We start from the raw sequence: 19,659 nt of genomic DNA, 5'->3' as shown, positions 1-19,659 counted from the left end.
TGTGTGACAAAATGGCACATGCCCATGAAGCACTCCTCCTGCGCATCAAAGGAGCTCATTTCCAGGAAAAGGCCAACCCGTTGCGATGGCTGAGGGTGAAAAGCTAGCCGTTTGCACGGAATGCTATTTTCACCGGGAAGAAGGACTGACGTAGTGATTTGTCCACCGTTTTGTTGTGGAAAGTAACAAAAAACATTGGCTGCCAGGAACAGAATTTACTTCAGGCAAAAGTCACAGTCATGGAAAAGCTTTCTCTGCCACCGAGTTCCAGAGCCTCCCCACACGGAAAGCCTTCTCCAGTGAGGCCAGGGGACACACAGGACTGCTTGCCTGTGTTTCGTGAAAGGTGCTGACGACTGGGAGAGGTACTTGGTGAAGCATTAGTTTCAAATGATCAACACAAAACGTGACAAAATTGTGCAGGGGTAAGAGATCCATCCAAAGTCCAAGGCAAACCGATGGATTTTAATGTAACAGAGCATGAAAGGTTCACCTGACCCGATCAGACTGTTGCACCAACCGACCTTCAGGAAACTACCACTGGCTGAGTCTGGGTGTGAGACCAAAGGATAAAATCACCCTCCCAGATTCCTGCCTTTCCGGAGTGTACTTTCGTCTAAGACAAAACAGAAGAACCTCGCCATCTTCTCCTAAGCCCGATATTAAAGAGCTTTCCAAAAATGCAAAACAATGCAACTCTTCCCAGGTACAGCTTTTGGCATTGGGAATAGTTACTTTCCAGAAAAATGTTACTTGTGTTGACGTGTAATGCATTTGTGTCATTTTTTTAAAAAAATATTTTAGGGGCTTCTGGCTGGCTCAGTCACAAGAGCGTACGACTTTTGATCTCAGGGTTGGGAGTTCAAGCCCCACGTTGAGTGGGAAGATTACAAAAAATAAACTTTACAAATAAATAGAATTTTTAAAAATATTTTAAAACTCCCTCACTTTCAATTTTAATATGGCAAATACCCGTACATACAATCCTTCAGTGGGGTGGGGTGTGGGGGTGTCCCTGACTAGAGAGGGGTCTAAACCCCAGTCAAAACCAAGACCCCAGACGTTGCCAGGCTGGAGCAGCTTCTCCACGGTTAGCTCCAGCACGAAGGTTTCCATATATCTGGACTTGGATCTAGATCTCGGAACCTCCCCCCACAAAATCTCAGGCTCTGAGAGGAATCTACCTAAATTTGAGCCCAGGATTCATTAGCGATTTGACCTCAGTTTCCCATTTACCACCTCACGGAGTTGCTTGGAGAAACGAGAGAATATTCGTTTGGCCAGTTGGGACCCCCACACTCTTTCTGACGGCGCCCATGCCAGAGATGTCGCAGGACACCACCACGCGCACTGTCGTCCCACTCCTTTCCAAACGAACCCCAGGACAAGGCCACTTGCTCCACAGGGACCTCAAGGAAATCCGTGAAGTGTGGCACTGTAGTTGCAGCCAGGGAGAGCTTTCTGAGATCCAGAAAAATCCAGATCCTGCATCAGCCCTCCCTGCAGAGGTAGGATGTGACTCTGGCACGGAAGAAGGCTCCCCCCAACCCCAGCAGGGAAGCGGTGCCTCAGGGAGAAGGGCGAGGGGAGCCTGGGAGCCATGGGGTCCGGGAAGTCTGGGCAGCCGAGCAAATGCCACGAACCTCATAAACCAGACTGAAACACAGCACTGCAGACTGTTTTGATCAGATCGTCGGAAGAAGAGAAAGCATTCAGAAAGACAAAAATTAAAAACTGGATGAAATTAACGTTGAATTGCAAACAAAGAGACAGCTTTCCAATGAATCCACTTTCTGTAACCACTTTGCTTTTTTTTTTTTTTTTCCAGCAGCCATATACCCAAATGGCAAACACAGCCAAAAAGTCAAATCATGTGTTAAATGGGAAGAAAGGGGGAGAAGGGGCGGGGAGTGGGGGGACGATGGAGCCAGAGACAAGGTATATTTTGTCCTCAACAGCTCATTAATTTTAAGTGTCGTGGGAACCTGCCAGTTTCACCCCTCCAAGTAATTATCTTTTGTCTTAATTTGTAAGATTCTCGAGAAGGAGAAAGGAAAAAAAAAGCTCACTCTCACAGGGAAAGACTAAACCCTGTGAACATAAGAGACAGAGACAGAGAGAGAGGGAGAGGTGGATGGAGAACTACGCACGCTCTCCCCCAATTAAAAGGAATAATTGGACTCGTTTCTTCAAGGGGAGAAAAAAAGCATTTATCACGGTGAACTGTATTAGGAAACTGTATTGTGCTCAGATACAAATAGCTTTACATTAATGAACAGAGACAAATATATTGATTTGTATACACATACGCTGAAGGTTAAATGGCCTACAGACAGTGTTTTCACACCATGGCAAGCAAAGACCATATTTTGATTTAGGGTCACTCCGTGCCCGAGCAGCTCAGAGCTGCACCCAATCAGGGATGAAAAAGAAATCAAGCAACACAAGTTACTCTAGAAGCCTCCCTCCAGCAATCCCACAGTCGCGGGGAAGCTGGAAAAAGCTACACATCCCGAGAAGGCGGCTCCCATTTCCAGCTCCAGGGAGCTGGAACACAACGCCGTGCCCCACAGAAGCTCAGTGCCCACAGAGGGTCGCCAGCAGGTTCTGGGGGGAGGTCCAGGAGGCAGCTTGTCGAAAGCCAACCACAGGGTCTTTGAAACCTCCCCATGCCCACGGGCTCTCGTAGGGATGTGATTAGCTCGTTTTGATTTTTTTGTTCCCAGATCACCAAACACATCTGTGTCTCCATTCCCTGAACCACAAAACCAGCTGCCTCCTCTTATCTGTCCTCCAGGAATCGCTCAAGTATTGAAAATAAAGTATATAAAATGCCGTGCGTTCTTCAGACTGAGGAAGTGGGACAAAGAGAAAGAGGCTCGGCTTCTTCCAAGGTCCTGCCGTCATGGCAAAGCAAGGGCCACGTGTGAAAGCAGTGATCCCCCTTGAACAGAGCTGGCAAAGGACGCGCATCCACGTGGGCCAGTGTCCGTGCTCGTCCCAGAACAGATGCCCCAACCTTGCTGATTATTTGTGCGAATGAAGGCACCTCATCGGAACCCCAGGACATTATCCTGATGTCCCTATGTGTTTTGTTTCTAGAAGAGACTAAAGAGAGAAATCCCCACCTGGCATCGGACAAAAGTTACAGGACACACTGAGATGCCTCCGTGCCAGACCTGAGCTAAGGGGGTTCTGAAGCCTTCGCCTGCTTGAAAGACAGAATTAAGAGCAGGAGCCACCGTGGGAAACCGGGCTGCCAGGTTTTCATGCTAAGGCATGAAAACAAGGAGGAAGGAATGAACCCAAGACGCAAGGCTGGACCAAACACCAAATTCCATAAACTCAGACTGGCTCCCTGTCCCACACCCAAAACAAACCAAAGGGACAGAAAGGGAACCGCCATAAATAGAGAAGAGCATGTGACGGAGGGGCAAAGAGAAGTACGTCAAGTTTCTGATCCCAAGCCAGATATTTAAATGGAAGCGTCCTGTCATTACAAGGCGTCCTGACTCGGGGAAGACAGACTCCATCAATCGGCTGGCATTAAATCCTTGTTACTGTACAAAAGCTGCACTCACTCCCTGGAGTCAGTTCAACTTTGAGTCACTATTGTCTGAAAACAATGGAATGTCTGCCAACCTTGTGCCCGCTATTCAAAGGGATTTTCACACAGCAGTGTTGAGTGCTGTAACCCAGGCTGCCCCGGGCAGAAGCCGCTCCCGGGCTGGGCGGTGGCACTCACGTGGGCCGCTACGGAAGGCAGAGAGGACGTGTTTGGGTCAGCACAGGTCCCGTTACAACCTCGAGCACAGCTCACACACACTGAGGGCCGGGGCCAGGCCCCAAAGTGAGATGGGAAATCTCCTGGCACCCCGACCTCCAGCATGGCAAGCAAGCTCCACGGGTTTACAAGGTGTCTGCGAGACCCCTCTGGGATTCTACATACTGAAATCCTACCACTTTGACTTATATAAAAAACAGGAATGAGGGCGCCTGGGTGGCTCAGTTGGTTAAGCCTCTGCCTTCCTGGCTGGGGTCATGATCTCAGGGTCCTGGGATCGAGTCCCACATCGGGCTCCACACACCCCACAGCGCTCTCTCAAGTAAGTAAAATATGTATCAGGATGTTTAAAGCAAATTAAATTTTCTAAGTGTGAACTTAAAGAATTTAAGTCCTAGAACATTTTTCTACCATCGGAATCTGGCTGCCACTGCCCCAGGATCTAAGAAAGCAAACACGCCACGTGCTGGATGGATCTGCCATTTAAACATGTTTCTTGCATATGTTCCTAGTAATTTCTGAAACCCAAGTTTAAAAGGGCATAAGACCTTTCCGAGAATATAAAGGTCAGGGCAACAAAAAGACCATAAATCAGGATGAGTGGTTTCTGTCATTGAAAAATGGTTTCTTGGCCCGCCCGGCCCCCAAAGGAGCAGAGGACAGGACGAGACAGAGTAGGATGGTGACCAGCTCCCTGGGACTGTACCCACATCAGTGGGCTCTAAGACATTTGCATTCTCGGATGCGCCGGAGCAGGACCTGGGGAGGGATATCTGGGCAAGCAGCCTCTTGGGGCGGCAGGCAGTGGGCCGAGAGGGATTTCACGCTTTATCCCTCTCGGGAAACAAGACAAAGGGCCCAGAACGATGGGTCATATTCAGAAGGGGTGTGCGTTAACTACTGAAGAACAAAGGATGTTTTTGCAGTCTGGGGTTTCGGAAAAAATTCTATATGCAAGGGGATGACTTCTAAAGGCCGGCCGCATCTGAAGTAATCAGAAGATTTCCGGCCCACCTCTGGATCTGCACAAGGCATCTGCACGTGCTCACAGCATACTGGGAGAAACACCCCTGGGAAATGTGCAGGAGTGCCCGTGGAAGGCTCCCCCACGAGTTCCAGAACTGCTCACTTTCAGAATAAAAATATCAGTACAGAGAAACTAAATACAGGAACGTTTTTATTTCGAGAAGGATCGCTGTCAGCATTCTCCAAATCCTGTGGACTGCTCCTGTACCACAAACACCTCTCTGCCCACCCTCCAGCCGGGAAACAAAGGGCTGTCGAAAATCCTATGTGCACGTTTTACAGTCTCTGGGAACAGCCCTCTTCAGGGCCGAAGGTTCCCCTTAAGACGGGCCAGATGAAATTAACTGAAAATATTAAATACCAAGCAGTCTGGCGAGGAGCTCAGGAATTCAATTTACAATGCGTAGCATATAAACACATCCCAGCCAATTTTGAACAACAAAACTGATTAAAGACTCCGAAAATCTAATAGAATACGTTCATTTTTTTCAGAACTGCAGGGTGTGCTAATTCTTTAGAAGCGTCATGGGGGGAGGCGCCAGTTGGAGGACGGCAGCCAGCGCCCACTGTTATAAGAGCTCACCAAGCATCAGGCACCGCGCTAAGGGCATCTGTCATTCATTTGGTCCTAACAGATTTTTGTTTATCTTTAATAAACTACAATTCACATATTGTGTAATTTCCCCATCTGAAGCGGACCTACCAATCCCGTGGATTTCTGCATACTCAGAGCTGTGCAACCCATGACTGCAATGCCAAGTTCAAAATGTTTGCATCGCCCCAAGATGAAATGCTGTGCCCATCGGCGACCGCTTCACAATCTCCCCTTTCCGACCCCAAAACAACAGTTTTATTGCTATCAGCTGTTTATGAATGGAGACAGGGAGGTTCCAGCGGTTTAAGTAACTGGCTCACTGACCACTGGTTAGGAAGGCATCCGAGCTGGAAGCTGGTCTCCATCAGCTGTTACTGATGGCTGTGTAAGACCCTCTGCCCGGAGCAGAGTGGCTCTACCGTGACCAGGAAGAAGAAGCCCCACACTAAAATAGCATGGCCCAGCCCACTGTCCTAGCATGTGAGGTGATCCCAAAGGTTCTGCCTGGAATACCGCATTTTGTATCTCTCTCTCTCTCTCTCTCTCACACACACACACACACACTCACACACACACACACACAAAAGCATTAAAAAAATCGTTGAGGGGCGCCTGGGTGGCTCAGTGGGTTAAAGCCTCTGCTTTCGGCTCGGGTCGTGATCTCAGGGTCCTGGGATCGAGCCCCGCATCGGGCGCTCTGCTCAGCGGGGAGCCTGCTTTCTCCTCTCTCTCTGTCTGCCTCTCTGTCTACTTGTGATCTCTGTCAAATAAATAAATAAAATCTTTAAAAAAAAAAAAAATCGTTGAAAAGGGCACCCTATTCTTTTTTTTTTTTTTTTTTTTAAGATTTTACTTATTTGACACAGAGAGAGCCGCAGGGTGTGAGAGAGCACAGAGAGGGAAAAGCACACTCCCCGCTAAGCAGGGAGCCTGACATGGGGCTTGATCCCAGCACCCTGGGATCAGGACCTGAGCCAAAGGCAGACACTTCATGGACTAAGCCACCCGGATGCCCAGCATTCCTTTCCTTCTTTAGAAAGAAAAGAAGACAAAGAAAAGGCTGCAGCCATCTGGGGGAAGACAGGGGCTTGAGCGTGGTGCATGCAAACTATAGCACTGAAGGCCCCAAATACAGACGCAGAAGACGACGAGCCAACAGACCCTCGGCCCCAACACTGCACACACTACTGCTCTTCAGAACCACGCTCCCAGCCCAGAGTCCAACTATTGGGAAAGCTCACTTGCCTCAACGGGGCGGGGGGAAGAGACCCACAAAAACATGAAGCTGCCAGCGGTGAGAAGAAGGTGAAGAGGACACCCCAGGAAGAAAGAAGCCTCTCCCGGCCATCCCTGGCTGCCCCCACTGCAGTGAGACCCCCCCTCCCGCCCTGCGCAGACACAGGACGCACCTCCAAGTTAGGACTGGGGTAAACTCATCCAAATGACTGCGTGTGGGCCCTGGCACAACAGGCCCTCAGTGTGAATCCAAAAGCAATTACATCATGCCAGCTGGGAGTCCAATGGCACATTGGACTTAAAAAAAAGAAGACTTAAAAAAGTCTTCTGAGAAATATCCCTCTTCGGAAGGATGAGCGCGGAGAGGTAGGACACTCTATGTGGCTCTTCCCATCTCTCTAAAGTGCAGAAAAGCCTGTGAAAACTCTACCATGGGGGCTGATTCAAACAGTGGACTCACCCCACGTTCCCCTCTGCAAAGGAGGAGGAACGCCATGCCAGGCCACAGCAACAACAGTGAGGAAAAACAACGCCAAAGTCACCCCAAACGAACGTATTCGTGCCTCTAGCCACACTCATCCCAGTGGAAGAAAAATAACCATGAGAACGTTTCAAAAATGAAACCATTTCAAGTACCAACACGTAACATCAGTATCCCAGATGTGGATATCCCAGTGTGGGTTTGTTTCCAAACAGGGATTATGTAAGGGCCCTCTTGTTCGGATCTGGGAGGTCCTGGAGATGGACGAGTGTTCTGGAAATCTGCAGAGCTGGTGGGGTAGGAGCTGCCAGAGGTGTCACTACCGGGACCCTGAAGCATGGACCCAGGGCTGTAGATGCACGTGACACGGCCCACGTCACGTGAGATGATGCATTTTCATAAACAAATGCCTTTCCATGAGGATGCTCAACGGAATGGAAATGAGAACATCAGAGTCCAGGGGCATAGCTGCAAAATGGAACACCCGCCTGGGGATAGCAAGCCCTTGCAGGAGACGGTTGGGGGCAGCACTGCGTGGCCACAGAGGAGTGTGGTCACAGACAGGCCCACCTGGACACTGGTGGAAGCCCAGTGTCACCGGGCAAGCCCGGGGGGGCGTGTTTCCCCTGGTGCCACCTTCCACGGGGTCAGGTGCCATGCCTTACCTCCACACCCTGAGCCACTGGCCAAGTATTAGTACACTAATACTTGAAGTGGTCATGTTCCACATTTTGTTTTCTGCACGTTAACTTCCCCGCATTTCAGGAAGGGTTACCGTCCTGGGGCAGGATAGATGTTACTGGACGCCCCACACACCTGCACATCCCCAGCACACAAAGCAGGGAGAAGCACCACTGACACTAGGAACCACAGGAAAGCAGCCTGCATTCCACGTCCTGTTGTGAAAATGACTAATGGTTCACAGGACCTGCCTGACCCACACGATAAGGATGCCCTCGTCCAGGTCCGAACTTTAGTCAGGGATCTTCACCTGGCTCAACAGGGGAGCCTGGAAAAGTCCTGCGGCTGGCGCACACAGCAGTGCCCATCTGCCACCATAAGAAATCCCAGCGGTAGCTATTCCTGTCTGTGAGACACGTGTGGAGAACTGTTCTTTGTGCTCGGTCAGAAATGAACCAACGACTGCGAAGCTACTGTATCTGGCTCCTTTTGCGGAAGAGGAAATTAAAAATCAGAGAGGTTACACACCTTCCCCAAGGACACACAGCTCATCTGCAGCTTTACAAAAGGCAGGGTACGGAGCTCCTGGTGACTATGATGCTGATAAAGACCTCTGTAGGAACTGGGCCAAAACCAAATCAAAACAAAAACAAAACGAAACAAAAACAAACACGGAACAAACACGTGATGGGCAACCTGGTGTTACAATTCGAATGAACTAGAAATGGCTGGGTAAGCTGTGCAACGCTGATTACTCCATTTTTGAAGACCACATTTTACTTGTACCACTCTTGGGTGATGACGTTCTTGGATCGAGGGCTCCGTGGAAAACCATGCCTGCAGGACTATCCTCACGGTCTCCTGCCTGGGGCCCAAGTCCCAGTCATCCCTGGGACAAGCTTTAATAAACCGCTGGTGGCGATCTCTCTCCTTATCACCGCCTCCTTTCTAGAAGAAAGGCTGCAGAAGGGACAGCGTGAGGCAGGTCACCTACCCCAGTAATGCAAGTGTCCCTCCTTCCTCTGCAACTCGTTCGAAACTGGCCTTTGTCAAAGAGGACCCCCCGTCCCCGTTTTACTTTTCTTTTTACATTACGGGCCCTACTGACTTCTTTGCTGTCAACAGAACCACTCTGTCTCTGGGTCATCTGAAGTCGGAGGAACGCTGCCAGCAGTGTGGAGGTTTCTGAGCTGGCCTCCAGCTCCTTCCCTTCCACGGGCCTCGCAGAGGAGCACCGCCGTCCTGTACGTTTTAGTTATTTGGCAACCAAGTACGTGAAGGCTAGGTGGACCACAGCACAAGCGCAGACCCAAGCAGACGCTGCCATCCAGACAGGAGTGAATCCCACCATCGCAGCACACAAGCATTCACCCCTTCCCCCTGCCACAGAACCCTGTGCAGGGCCAGCAACATTTCCAAAACGTTCGACTCTCAGCAGCCACCTGCCTGCTTCGTGACGGGCATTAAGAGCTCAGATCTGTTGTGTCCCCCACCGTGAGCAAGACCACCATTCACCCCAACCCCTTGACAGTGACTTGTACAGGAGAGAACGTCGGCGAACACATCCAGAAAACTCTGGTGCGCGTGGGAAACAGCGCTCAAATCACACTTTCACACAGAAAAGCAGGTGATTGAAACCACCTACCAAGACAAGTTAGAGGAATCACCCTCTTTCCCAGGGATTTCTACCACCATGTCTACATACTCAGCGAACAGAGAGCCTCCAGACCTTTTGCTTAGTGCCCACCTTCCAGGCAAGGAGCCTGAGGCTAAGAAAGTAAGACACTTGCTCCAAGGAGGCAGCCATCAACCGCGTGGCCGGTGTAGACACGTGAGAGCCCAGTGGGTCAGAGTCCCAAGCCTTGGTGGAAGCCCTGCACTCTGCTCTCCCACACTGCATCGCCTGGTTTCACCAACATGAAAGGTCAAAGGTGGAGGAAATGCAGCGAGCATAAGGCAGGCTGATTCCAGAGTGGGAACCGGGGCCAACTGGCTCACTGCCCTTGCTGGGAGGTTCCCCCATCCCCCACCGCCCCGAGCACCACACCAGCACCCATTTCCCATGGCACCTACACTCCCACTGACCCAGGCCATCCCCGTGGGTCAACGGCCGGCCTCAAGTGACCTTGCCATTTTAGTGCGATGGCACCTCGGTGAAAACCTCAGTCTCTGTAACCACTAGGGCAGTGGTCTCTTAAAGGGTCTCTTTTTATTTTTGCCTCTAAGCTGTGCACACTCCGTCCCTTGGAATGCTAACCTAGGTCGTCTTCCCAAAATGCACATGTGACCCCGGAACACCCTTGTCAAGGTTAAGTGCTTTACTTCAGGAAGTAAGGGAGAGGGGCAGGGAGAGAAGGAACACCCCGCTCCCTACATCACAGGACTCCTGGACACTACATCTCGACTCACATTCTCTTTCCATGTGACCTTACAAAGGCTTTGATACCCAGACGCCCAGAAAAGGAAAACAAATTCACGAAGAACATCCACACGACACTCCAGAACACTACTTTTCACAGAGCCCGAACACTCAAGTGCCTTCACTCCTTGTACCTAGCGGCCCCCACTTCCTATCAAGTATGTTTGAACCTGGGTTTGATGAACGCTTATTGAAGTCACAGGACAGAGGGCCACACCAGGAACAACAGGAGAGTGAGAAACACAGTGATGGGGGAAGGGTGTACCTGAACCAGACATTAAGCCTGTGTCATGAAAACACGTGGAGAGAGCCTGAAAGTCCGTTTCTGATCGCTTCTCCCGCAGGGTCCCATACCATCAGCCCCTGGGGGAAGGTCCGCATCCCTTATTCATCTGGGTTACCTTCCAAAACCACTACAATGAGCGCAAGGTCTCACACATGTTTTTCATCTGCTCACAAGTTAAACTTATTTTATGTAGGACACAGAAATTAACTCCATAAAATTGCGTAACTGGTTAACGGCAAGATCCTGCCCTCTGTAAGGCTCAGACTGGGTTTCGGCACTTCCCCTGCAAAATCATTTCCAGAACCCCCTTCCAAAATCTTTTGCCCAACAACTCACCGGCGCTAACATTTGCCAAGAACTCTCAAACTAATTTTCCAGGCCATATTCTAGTGCAGTTGATTTGGTACCTTAAGGTGAGGTGTTTGGTCTTTTGAACACGTCACAGTAGAGTAACTTTACTAACAACAGTGTTTGTTTAGTATATAGAAGGACGCGGAAGGTCTCCATGCCCATGGCAACACCGTTACCAACTCAGACATAAAACAAATTCCTACTTTTCTAAAGGATTAATAAAGAGCAGGTGAACAGAATTCCAGAGGAAATGCCCCCGAAGATCAGTGCCTGGGACAGGGTTGGGCAACCCCATACATGGAGCGATGGCATAAAGCCAGCCGGGATCTCAGACAATATGGCACCGCAGGAGGGGACTGCAGTGTGGCCGACACCCACACACAAGGATAGACCACCTGGGCTTCATCCCTCCCCTGAGTTTAGGTAGGTACCTAGCCCCATGGCTTCTCACCAGGATGGGGGTTCTGGGACCCAACTGGGTTGAACCCAAAGGCAGACCTTTGAAACGGCAGCCAATCCATTCCCAGCTCAAAAACTGACATCACCAAAAAGACAAGGGCTGGGGTGCCACACTGAATCACAGATGAACTCCCTCTAACTAAAGCTCTAAGTCAACAACTTGGGAGAAATCAGAGTAGAGTAGTGGACCCTTTGTCTTACTTGCACCCCCACCCAAAGAAACGTCATTCCCTGGTCGGCAAATATATACACTGTAGATCATAGCACACGGTCTTACACAACACAGGTCTAAAAATACAGAATTTTTAGACAGAGGAGATGTATGTAGGACCCATAAAGAAGAAAACAGGAGAAGCAGACCCAATGGAACCAGCATTATTAGAATTAGCACACAGAAATTCAGGGCCTTGCAACTTTTGGTTCCTACAAGTCTCATCTCGGGAAGTGTCTTTCTGAGTATGGGCCGAGTCAGGGCTCTGATGAAGCCCAGCGGGTTGGGCATGCTCCTTGTTCCGCTTTGTCTTGCACGGGTTCCCCCCGAGAAGCCAGTGCAGTTGTGGGGGAAGAGAGGGGAGTGTACAGGAGCACAAAAACCAAAAGGACACTGAGAGGCGAGTGTGGGTTCTCAGGTCAGGCACCCCATGCTACATCCAATGACACACACTGTCCCCCCACCACCCCATCCAAGAGCCCTAAAATTCATGACACAAAAAGAGCCCCAGAATATTTCAACAAGTGAATCCCCAAAGTGAGCATTTAAAACCCTTTTAGGGGATGCCTGAGTGGCTCAGTTGGTTGGGGGTCTGCCTCTGGATCAGGTCATGATCCTAGAGTCCTGGGATCGAGCCCCAGGTCGGGCTCTCTGCTCCTCCCCGCTTGTGTGTTCTCTCTCTGCCAAGTAAGCAAATAAAAATTTTTTAAAACTTGAAAAATAAAAATAAAACCCTCTTACAGCTGGTGCAATATCATTCTCACTCACACATTAACTATTTAAAAGAGCAAAATCGCCTGACATTTTAAGAAATAAAAGTCTCCCTGTATGCGAAGGGCAGGTATGTGCGTCTGTAGGCACAAACACATTTTCTGTGACTGTTAATGGCAATGACCGTGGTCAATGCAAAACTCTTACCCTCTTCCCTCAGACACGGGAGATGACAGTCAATTCCCTCACCCTGACCCCCACCCTGCATGGAACTTTCTAGTGTGGCAGCAGCTGTCTGTTCAGCTCACGTGAACAGAGAATTAGAGAGAAAGCCCATGCACAACCAAGGAAGAGAACGCGACACTGGAGGGTGCATCAGCGAGACGACTGCCCAGTGACCCAGCAAGTTCAAACAAGCTGCAAGGGAGGAGGGTCAGGACCCAACCACATATGCAAAAGCAGTCATGGGATTAATCTACCAGATCCACATGATGGGACTGTGATAGTCTTACCTATAAGAAGTACAATTTGGTCATTAAGATACAAATCTGAGGGGCCCCTAGGTGGCTCAGTCAGTTGAGCATCCGACTCTTGATTTCAGCTCAGGTCCTGATCTCAAGGTTGCAGGGCTCGATCTCACATCGGGTTCCCCACTCAGAGTCTACCTGGATATTCTCTCCCACGGCCCCCCTTGCCCTACTCGTGCGGTCTTCTCTCTCAAATAAATAAATAAAATCTTAAACAAAAACCAAAAAATTCGTATTTGGTCCTGGCTCCCAGCTCCCCAAGCACTGGAATTTCCAAGGCACTGAAAGGGATACAGAGATCTTTTATTATTTTAGTGAGGGGAACTTTGGAAAGTACCTAAAGATGGGGTCTGGTTGCCAGGAGAACCAACCATGTCAGCAGTGGACTCAAACTTTCAGCCCCGCCCCCTGACCCCAGGGAAGGTGAGAGGGGTTGGGGAGGAATAAAATGGCCAAAGACTTGGTCAGTCATGCCTATGTAATTACACCTGCATAAAAACCCAACAGAACAGGGTTCTAAGAGTTTGTGGGCTGGGAGACCTGTGGAGCAGCAGAGTGGCAGGCATGGAGGGGGCATAGGAGCTCCAATACCCTTTCCCCATACCTCACCCTCCCCTCTCTCTCCATATGGTGGATCTCTATCCTTTATCGTATCCTTTAACAAACTAGTGAAGGTAAGGGTCTCCCTGAGTTCTGCGAGCCACTCTAACACATTAATCGAAGCGGAGGGAGAAGGTACTGGAATCTCCAGTGTGTAGCTGGTGGGCCAGAAGCCCATGTCAACAGGTGAGGATGGGGGGAATGAGGGGCCGCCTCACAGGACGGAGCCCTCAGCCTGTGGAATCCAATGCAATCTCCACGCAGGCAGTGTTGGCATGGAGTTAAATTCTCGGAGCCCTGCTGGTGACCCAGAACTGCTGGGCACTGTGGGGGAAGGGGGCCTTCACCCCCGGGCTGGAATTGGGTCCAGAAACTCTAAAAGACTAATGAATTCACCCACCCAACACGGTGGGACCATGAAAAATGGCATCAAGGAACCATTGTGACGCTAGCCTAATGAAATATATTTCCATGCCATGGATGCACAGACCAACCGAAAGGGGCTTAACGTCACGTTTCATTCATTTACTCTCGACTCCTATTATACCCGAAGTACAACTAGAAAATACCTCCTCAAGAATTGGAACAAACAAACAAATCTCCACAGTCTTCTTCCCGGCTTCATTCTACCTCAGAAAGCTCACCCCTTCTGACTGCTGCAGCCAGCAGCTCCGGGGTGATAAATTCCTAGTCTGCTCTCTGGAGCTGCGTCTCTCACCATCCCTGCAAACTCAGCAGATAATAAAGTGCCTAACTACCCCCAAATCACCTCCCTTCCTAATGCCTGTTCTATTGCCTCCCGCCCTGGCTCTCCAGGCAGCAGTGAAAAGCTGCTCACCTTTGCTTCAAATCGCCCTCGCGCTCCCCTGGACCACGCTCTGTTGACGCTCGTCATCTCTCTTTTCATTTCAGACAGCTCAGCGGCTAGAGGGATCCTTCTGAACTTGAGCTATTTTATCTCATTTCCACATCTAAAATCATCAGCTATTTCCTATTCCCCACCCTGGAACCCTTCCTCCTCCCAGCAGACCACGTTACTACCTCCATCTGGTCCCTCCCAGTCACCCCGAAGAACACCACCCCCTCCACACACACACACACAGGTGCGACAACCATCCCCCAACCAGGCCACGCGTCATGGTTCACGAACGTCCATGGCAAGTTCAGCTCCATCCCTGCAACCGTATGCCAACTCCTACACGGAGCTCTCTTCCAACTGTCAAGACTTCCCAAGGACCACAGCTGCAGGGGGCACCCTTGTTCCTCTGAGGTCAAAATTAAGTCAGCACTCCGTAGTCTGCACTGGAGTATTAAGCCCCTCTCCCCAACTCTAAGTTCTTAAAAAGAGGGTCTCCTCTTCCACTGTGTCTGCATGCCTCCTAAACACAGTCCTAGTCAAGAAGCAGGACAAATAACCATGACAGTGACAAGGCAGAAAGGCTCAACAATGGTGAAAGCCAGGCACAGCCCCATCACACCCATCCCATGCTGGACCTGAGCCTCTACTGCCCGCAGGGTCCAAAAGACAACAGTGCACGGGCCGCAGGGAGGAAAGGGGGAAATCTGCTTTGCCTCAATCACTTACTGACAACACTGGTTTTGTTCTGGCTGAAGCCACAATAGACAGGGGCTGGCCACCTCACAGGGTCTCTGAGCCCCGAATGAAACTGGATGCCTAGTGTCCCAGTAGGGACACAACAGGAAATGTGCCATAATAGCTCCTGGAGGGATTCTCCCCACCTCTCCTCGCCTGTTTGTCCTGCCTACTTTCTCTCCCCACCCCCATCCTCCCTGGTGCAGTGCCTCGAGGAATTCCCCCGCCTTTGTTACCTCTGGCCAGGCAGCCAGCCACAATCCCAGCCTTCTGAGGTGCCCCCTTCCTCAGGTCCCCTTCCCTTTCAGCAACCCTCACCATCGATGCCAGCTTCATCTTTTCAGGGCGCAACTCCGATTACGTCACTACCCTGCTCACGCCACGGCCGACTCACTTCGGTCAACTCCTCGCTGATGACCACTCTTGTGCTCCTCCCAAACCACAGCCCTCGAGGAGGAGAAAAACAATCCGTCCGGTTCATAATACAGGTGCATTTACTTGATTCCACATGTTCGACAATAGCTTTCTTTCGACATGACCTCTGCCTGCTAAAATCACAGTAATTTTAAGTTGATCACAAAAGATTTTTCACGAGATCTTTCTGGCCATCCCTGTGTAGAGGGGATCTCTTCCTCTTGCGGATCCCATTGTCTGCAGCGCTTACAGGACGGACCATCGCCTCCGCAATGAATATCCACACCCGTGTCTTAACAATCTCTTCATCCAGAACATACGTTGACTGTACTGGGCGGTACTCACCTCTTTGCCCTGCAAGCTCTTAGCACCTAGACAAGGGCCCAGAACCAGCTCTGCAGCCTTCATCGTTCTCTTCTACCTCAACAGATGACCTACTGTAGCTCTCTCAGCCAGAGAGAGCATTCTAGCATTTTCTGCCCCAAATCGAAAGTAGACCTACCATGCCCATTGTGAACATGCTTGTGGGTTTTTCCTTTCCTGGGGGTTGACTGGCATGAAGATGAAGCATTGTTGGCGGCTGCTTTGACGTCTTCCGTCTCATCGTCTTCCTCCTCGACGTCCTCCTCGTCCTGAGAGCTTCCGAAATACACCATGCTGTTGGGCAGTGCAGGAGAACCTGGCAGGGTTGAAGGAAGAGGGCTCGTCAACACAGGCCTGGGTCCTCGCCCCTCCTTTAAGGGGCACTACACATGGGGACACTTATTAAGGGACGAAGGGAAATCCCGGTGCTGAGCAGATAAAACAAAGCTGTTCCCCTCTCTGCCACTTTTATTTTTCAAATATCCCCCAGGACATAAAACTCCATCTGTGCCCTTTCAACGGATTTCAAGCAAATTCCCCCAGTAGAGGGATGGTGCCATTCACCAAACACAACAAATCAAAAATTTTAAATCTCATATGAATGGTCTGGGGAAGGAGGGACATGACGACCACAAAGAACTGAACTGAGCTGGGTGGGGGAGGGGGGGGGAAAAGCAGTAAAATTAAAACACCTACTTACAATGCCAAGGAAGAGAAGAGATTACTCTGGGTTATGCATTTAACTTACTAACATGAATTTAAACAAATGAATTTTAAAAAGAAAGACACCGCTCAGGTCATGATCTCAGAGTCCTGGGATCGAGTCCCGCATCGGGCTCTCTGCTCGTCGGGAAGCCTGCTTCCCCCCCACCCCCCGCCTGCCTCTCTACCTACTTGTGATCTCTCTCACACGCGTGCGCGCGCTCTCTGTCAAATAAATAAATAAATCTTTTTTAAAAAGTTAAAAAATAAAAATAAAAACGAAAGACAAGCCAAGCGATAAAAACACTTTGACATATTCCCATATAAGGTAATGGTCTTGTATTCACAATGAGGGGAATAACAGACAAGGATTCCCCTGAATCACAATGTATTTGGAAGCTACTCTGATATTATGACCAGGTTAGTAGCAGGTAAAAATTACTGAAATAAATCCCGGCACAAGACGAAGCTACAAATGCTGGAGCTGGATTTTAAAAAACAAAACAAAAACCTCCCAAGAGCAAACCCCGTATCCCTCACTCCTTTTATGCCTTAACCTTCTGCTTGTGCCCCTCAATGTTCTCATTTCTGAATTTAAGATAAAACTAACACCGGAAGATCAGCTCCATTTACAAAGAAGCACAACATAGTTCTTCTTTATCACACAATGACAATTTAGAGATCCCTCAACTCACTGATTAAGACCAGAGGCTGCTTAACATCCAAAAAAAATCTCCCAAATTAATTTCCAGCAACAAAGTCAATCTTTATTTCTCTTTCCTTTTTAAATATTTATTTGACAGAGAGAGATAGTGAGAGAAAGAACACAAGTGGGGTGAAGGGAGAAGCAGGCTCACCGCCAAGCAGAGAGGCTGACGCAGAGCTCAAGCCCAGGACCGTGGGATCGTGACCTGAGCTGAAGGCAGCCATTTAATGACTGAGCCACCCAGGTGCCTCCATTTGTTTGTTTGTTTAATAGATTTTATTTATTTGACAGAGAACAAGAGATGGAACGCAAGCAGGGGGAGTAGGAGAGGGAGAAGGAGGCTCCCAGCTGAGCAAGCAGAGAGCCCAACGCGGGCCCTGGGACCACGATCTGAGCCGAAGGCAGGCGCCCAACCGACTGAGCCACGTAGGCGCCCTAACTTCAATCCTCTTAACCATGAAGTATTTGGGGGGAGAACTACTACCACGTAGCAGAAGAACTATTAAATGGGAAATTCATTCCTTCTCTTGCCTTTCCAGAGAATGAGCTAACGCTCCAGTGTTATCAGCAATGACACAGGTGACCAATCCGCTTTCCCTCCTGATGGAGATCTTGAACTTCAGCTACGAAAGGCTAAAACCATCCCTGTCGGGCTGCCAGCCACATGATCCAACAAGGACACAGAAATGAACGGGCAACACTGGGGGAAGTGGTATTAAGCCCAATACCAATTTCGCAGAAATGGAAGGACCACAGACACCTCCAAGGCCCCTTCTTCTATTCTGTTCTTTCTTCCTTGCGTTACATTTTAAAAACCCCAAAAGTTATGTGGGTCACACCACTGGGTAGAAATGGAACTGCAAAGGATGTACATGGCAGAACAGACTGGGCCATGGTCCGAAAAGCCATTAAGCTTGCTGGTTTCCGCCCCTTTGATCATTTCCAGGTAGAAGCAGGTTTCCCACGGAAGGAAGGTTCTTATAAACCAGGAGCTCCCGAGGAAGAATAAAAGGAAAAGAGGAAACAGCTAGCCGAACTTCCCCTGGAACGACTTATCTATAGATCTGTTCTGGAGTGGTTTTAGAATTCGTGCCAGAGTGACTAGGAGGAGGGGACGGCACCCTGCCCGGTTCCAGCCCGGAGCCCGCAGTTAGGACTCTCCATCACAGGTGGCTGCGGGTGCCGCGGTCCGCAGTCCAGTGACCAGTCCTGCTGGACCTTTCCTTCCCGAATCTAACCGCAGAAGGACTTCACGAAACGCAAGACAAACTGTAGTTTGCACTCATGGGACAGACGGACAGACACAGACCTTTATCTCACCACAAGGTCCCACTCATCCCCGCACAGAACAGCGCAGAAGACATGTCACGCGCGGTCGGACAGACCGAGCAAGGGGCCTCCAAGCTTGGAACTGGGGGGCTCGGTCATTCGATTTCCCTCTTCTATGGAAGAACCAGGAATGAGGGAGGCATCTCAAGCGCCTCCCAGAGGAAGCGAGCCAAGCCGGATTTCTTCCAAAGAGCCTCCCCGGGCTCCGTCTTGGATACGCGCACGAGCACAGACCAGGCGCGTGTGCGTGTGTGCATGAGTATGCGCGTGCGTGGAGTCCGGAGCAGCCCGTGGACGCCGCCGCCCACCAGGGGGCAGCAGGGGAGGGGATGTGCTGGTAGGGGCTTCAGCGCAGCCTCTCCAGCCTTCCAGCCTTCCAGCCTTCCTGGGATTCCTCTCAGCACCGAATGGAGCAAATTCTGCAACCAAGGACCATTGGGGGGGTCATTTTTTTTTTTTTTTAAAGGTGGGGGAGAGGGAGTCAGACTGTAAAAATGGTCAAGGTTTCAAAGAGAATCTGCTAAAAGATCCAGGTGCAACATATGGAAAACAAAGAGTTTATTTCCATTTAACAGCATCTGTTAAGGGTTTTTTTTTTTTTTTTAAGGACTCAAAGGTTGGCTAAGCAACATGAAGCAACTATACTGTATCTTATACTGAGGATTCTGAGAATGGGGTAAACGTTATATTCCAGAGAACGATAAAATGGAGATGTCTAGATGCATCCAGGCGTTAATATCCCTTAAAGAAAGCACACAGGGTAATTTCTTCCACAATAGCAGCAAATAACCAATCTTTTGTATGTATCCGTTCTAGCAGCTTCTCCGCAAATACAAACAAACTGCTCTAACCTCTAGAGAAAGTCAGAGGCTAACGCAAGGAACAGGTAAGATGTGAAGAGCGGGAGACGGGGTGTTCCCGAGAGGCATTCTCAACATGCCTCTGAATGCCACCAAGTCCTCGGGGAGTTGGCTCTGCAGTGGGGGTGGGGGGAGGTGCTGTGCCCTCAGTTTGGGGGCACAGGGCATAAGCACAAAGCACCCTCACACTAACAGGTGCCTGTGCTTCTCATCAGGACCCTGCTGGACCCAAAGGTAAAATCATCATCAAAGCATCCTCGCCTTTTTCATACCAGTTCTCCCCTCTGGCAGGTGCCACTCGTGACAAACAACCCAGCTCCTCCT

General features: G+C 50.0%; 1 protein-coding gene across 5 annotated transcripts in view; it reads right to left on the bottom strand.

The window, feature by feature from the left end:
- JARID2 (jumonji and AT-rich interaction domain containing 2) overlaps positions 1-19,659 on the bottom strand; it is a 254,648-nt gene that overhangs the window by 35,682 nt on the left and 199,307 nt on the right. For all 5 annotated transcript variants that reach the window (XM_045085040.1, XM_045085041.1, XM_045085044.1 and 2 more), the window contains one exon: positions 15,878-16,054. In XM_045085040.1, the coding sequence (XP_044940975.1) occupies positions 15,878-16,031 (154 nt within the window). In that variant the 5' untranslated portion in view covers positions 16,032-16,054. The remainder of the gene's footprint in view (positions 1-15,877; positions 16,055-19,659) is intronic.

Source organism: Mustela putorius, unplaced genomic scaffold, assembly GCF_011764305.1.
Source record: "Mustela putorius furo isolate JIRA1106 unplaced genomic scaffold, ASM1176430v1.1 tig00000831_pilon_pilon_pilon, whole genome shotgun sequence".
Classification (NCBI taxonomy): Eukaryota; Metazoa; Chordata; class Mammalia; order Carnivora; family Mustelidae; genus Mustela; species Mustela putorius.
This window is presented reverse-complemented; position numbering and strand designations above follow the sequence as displayed.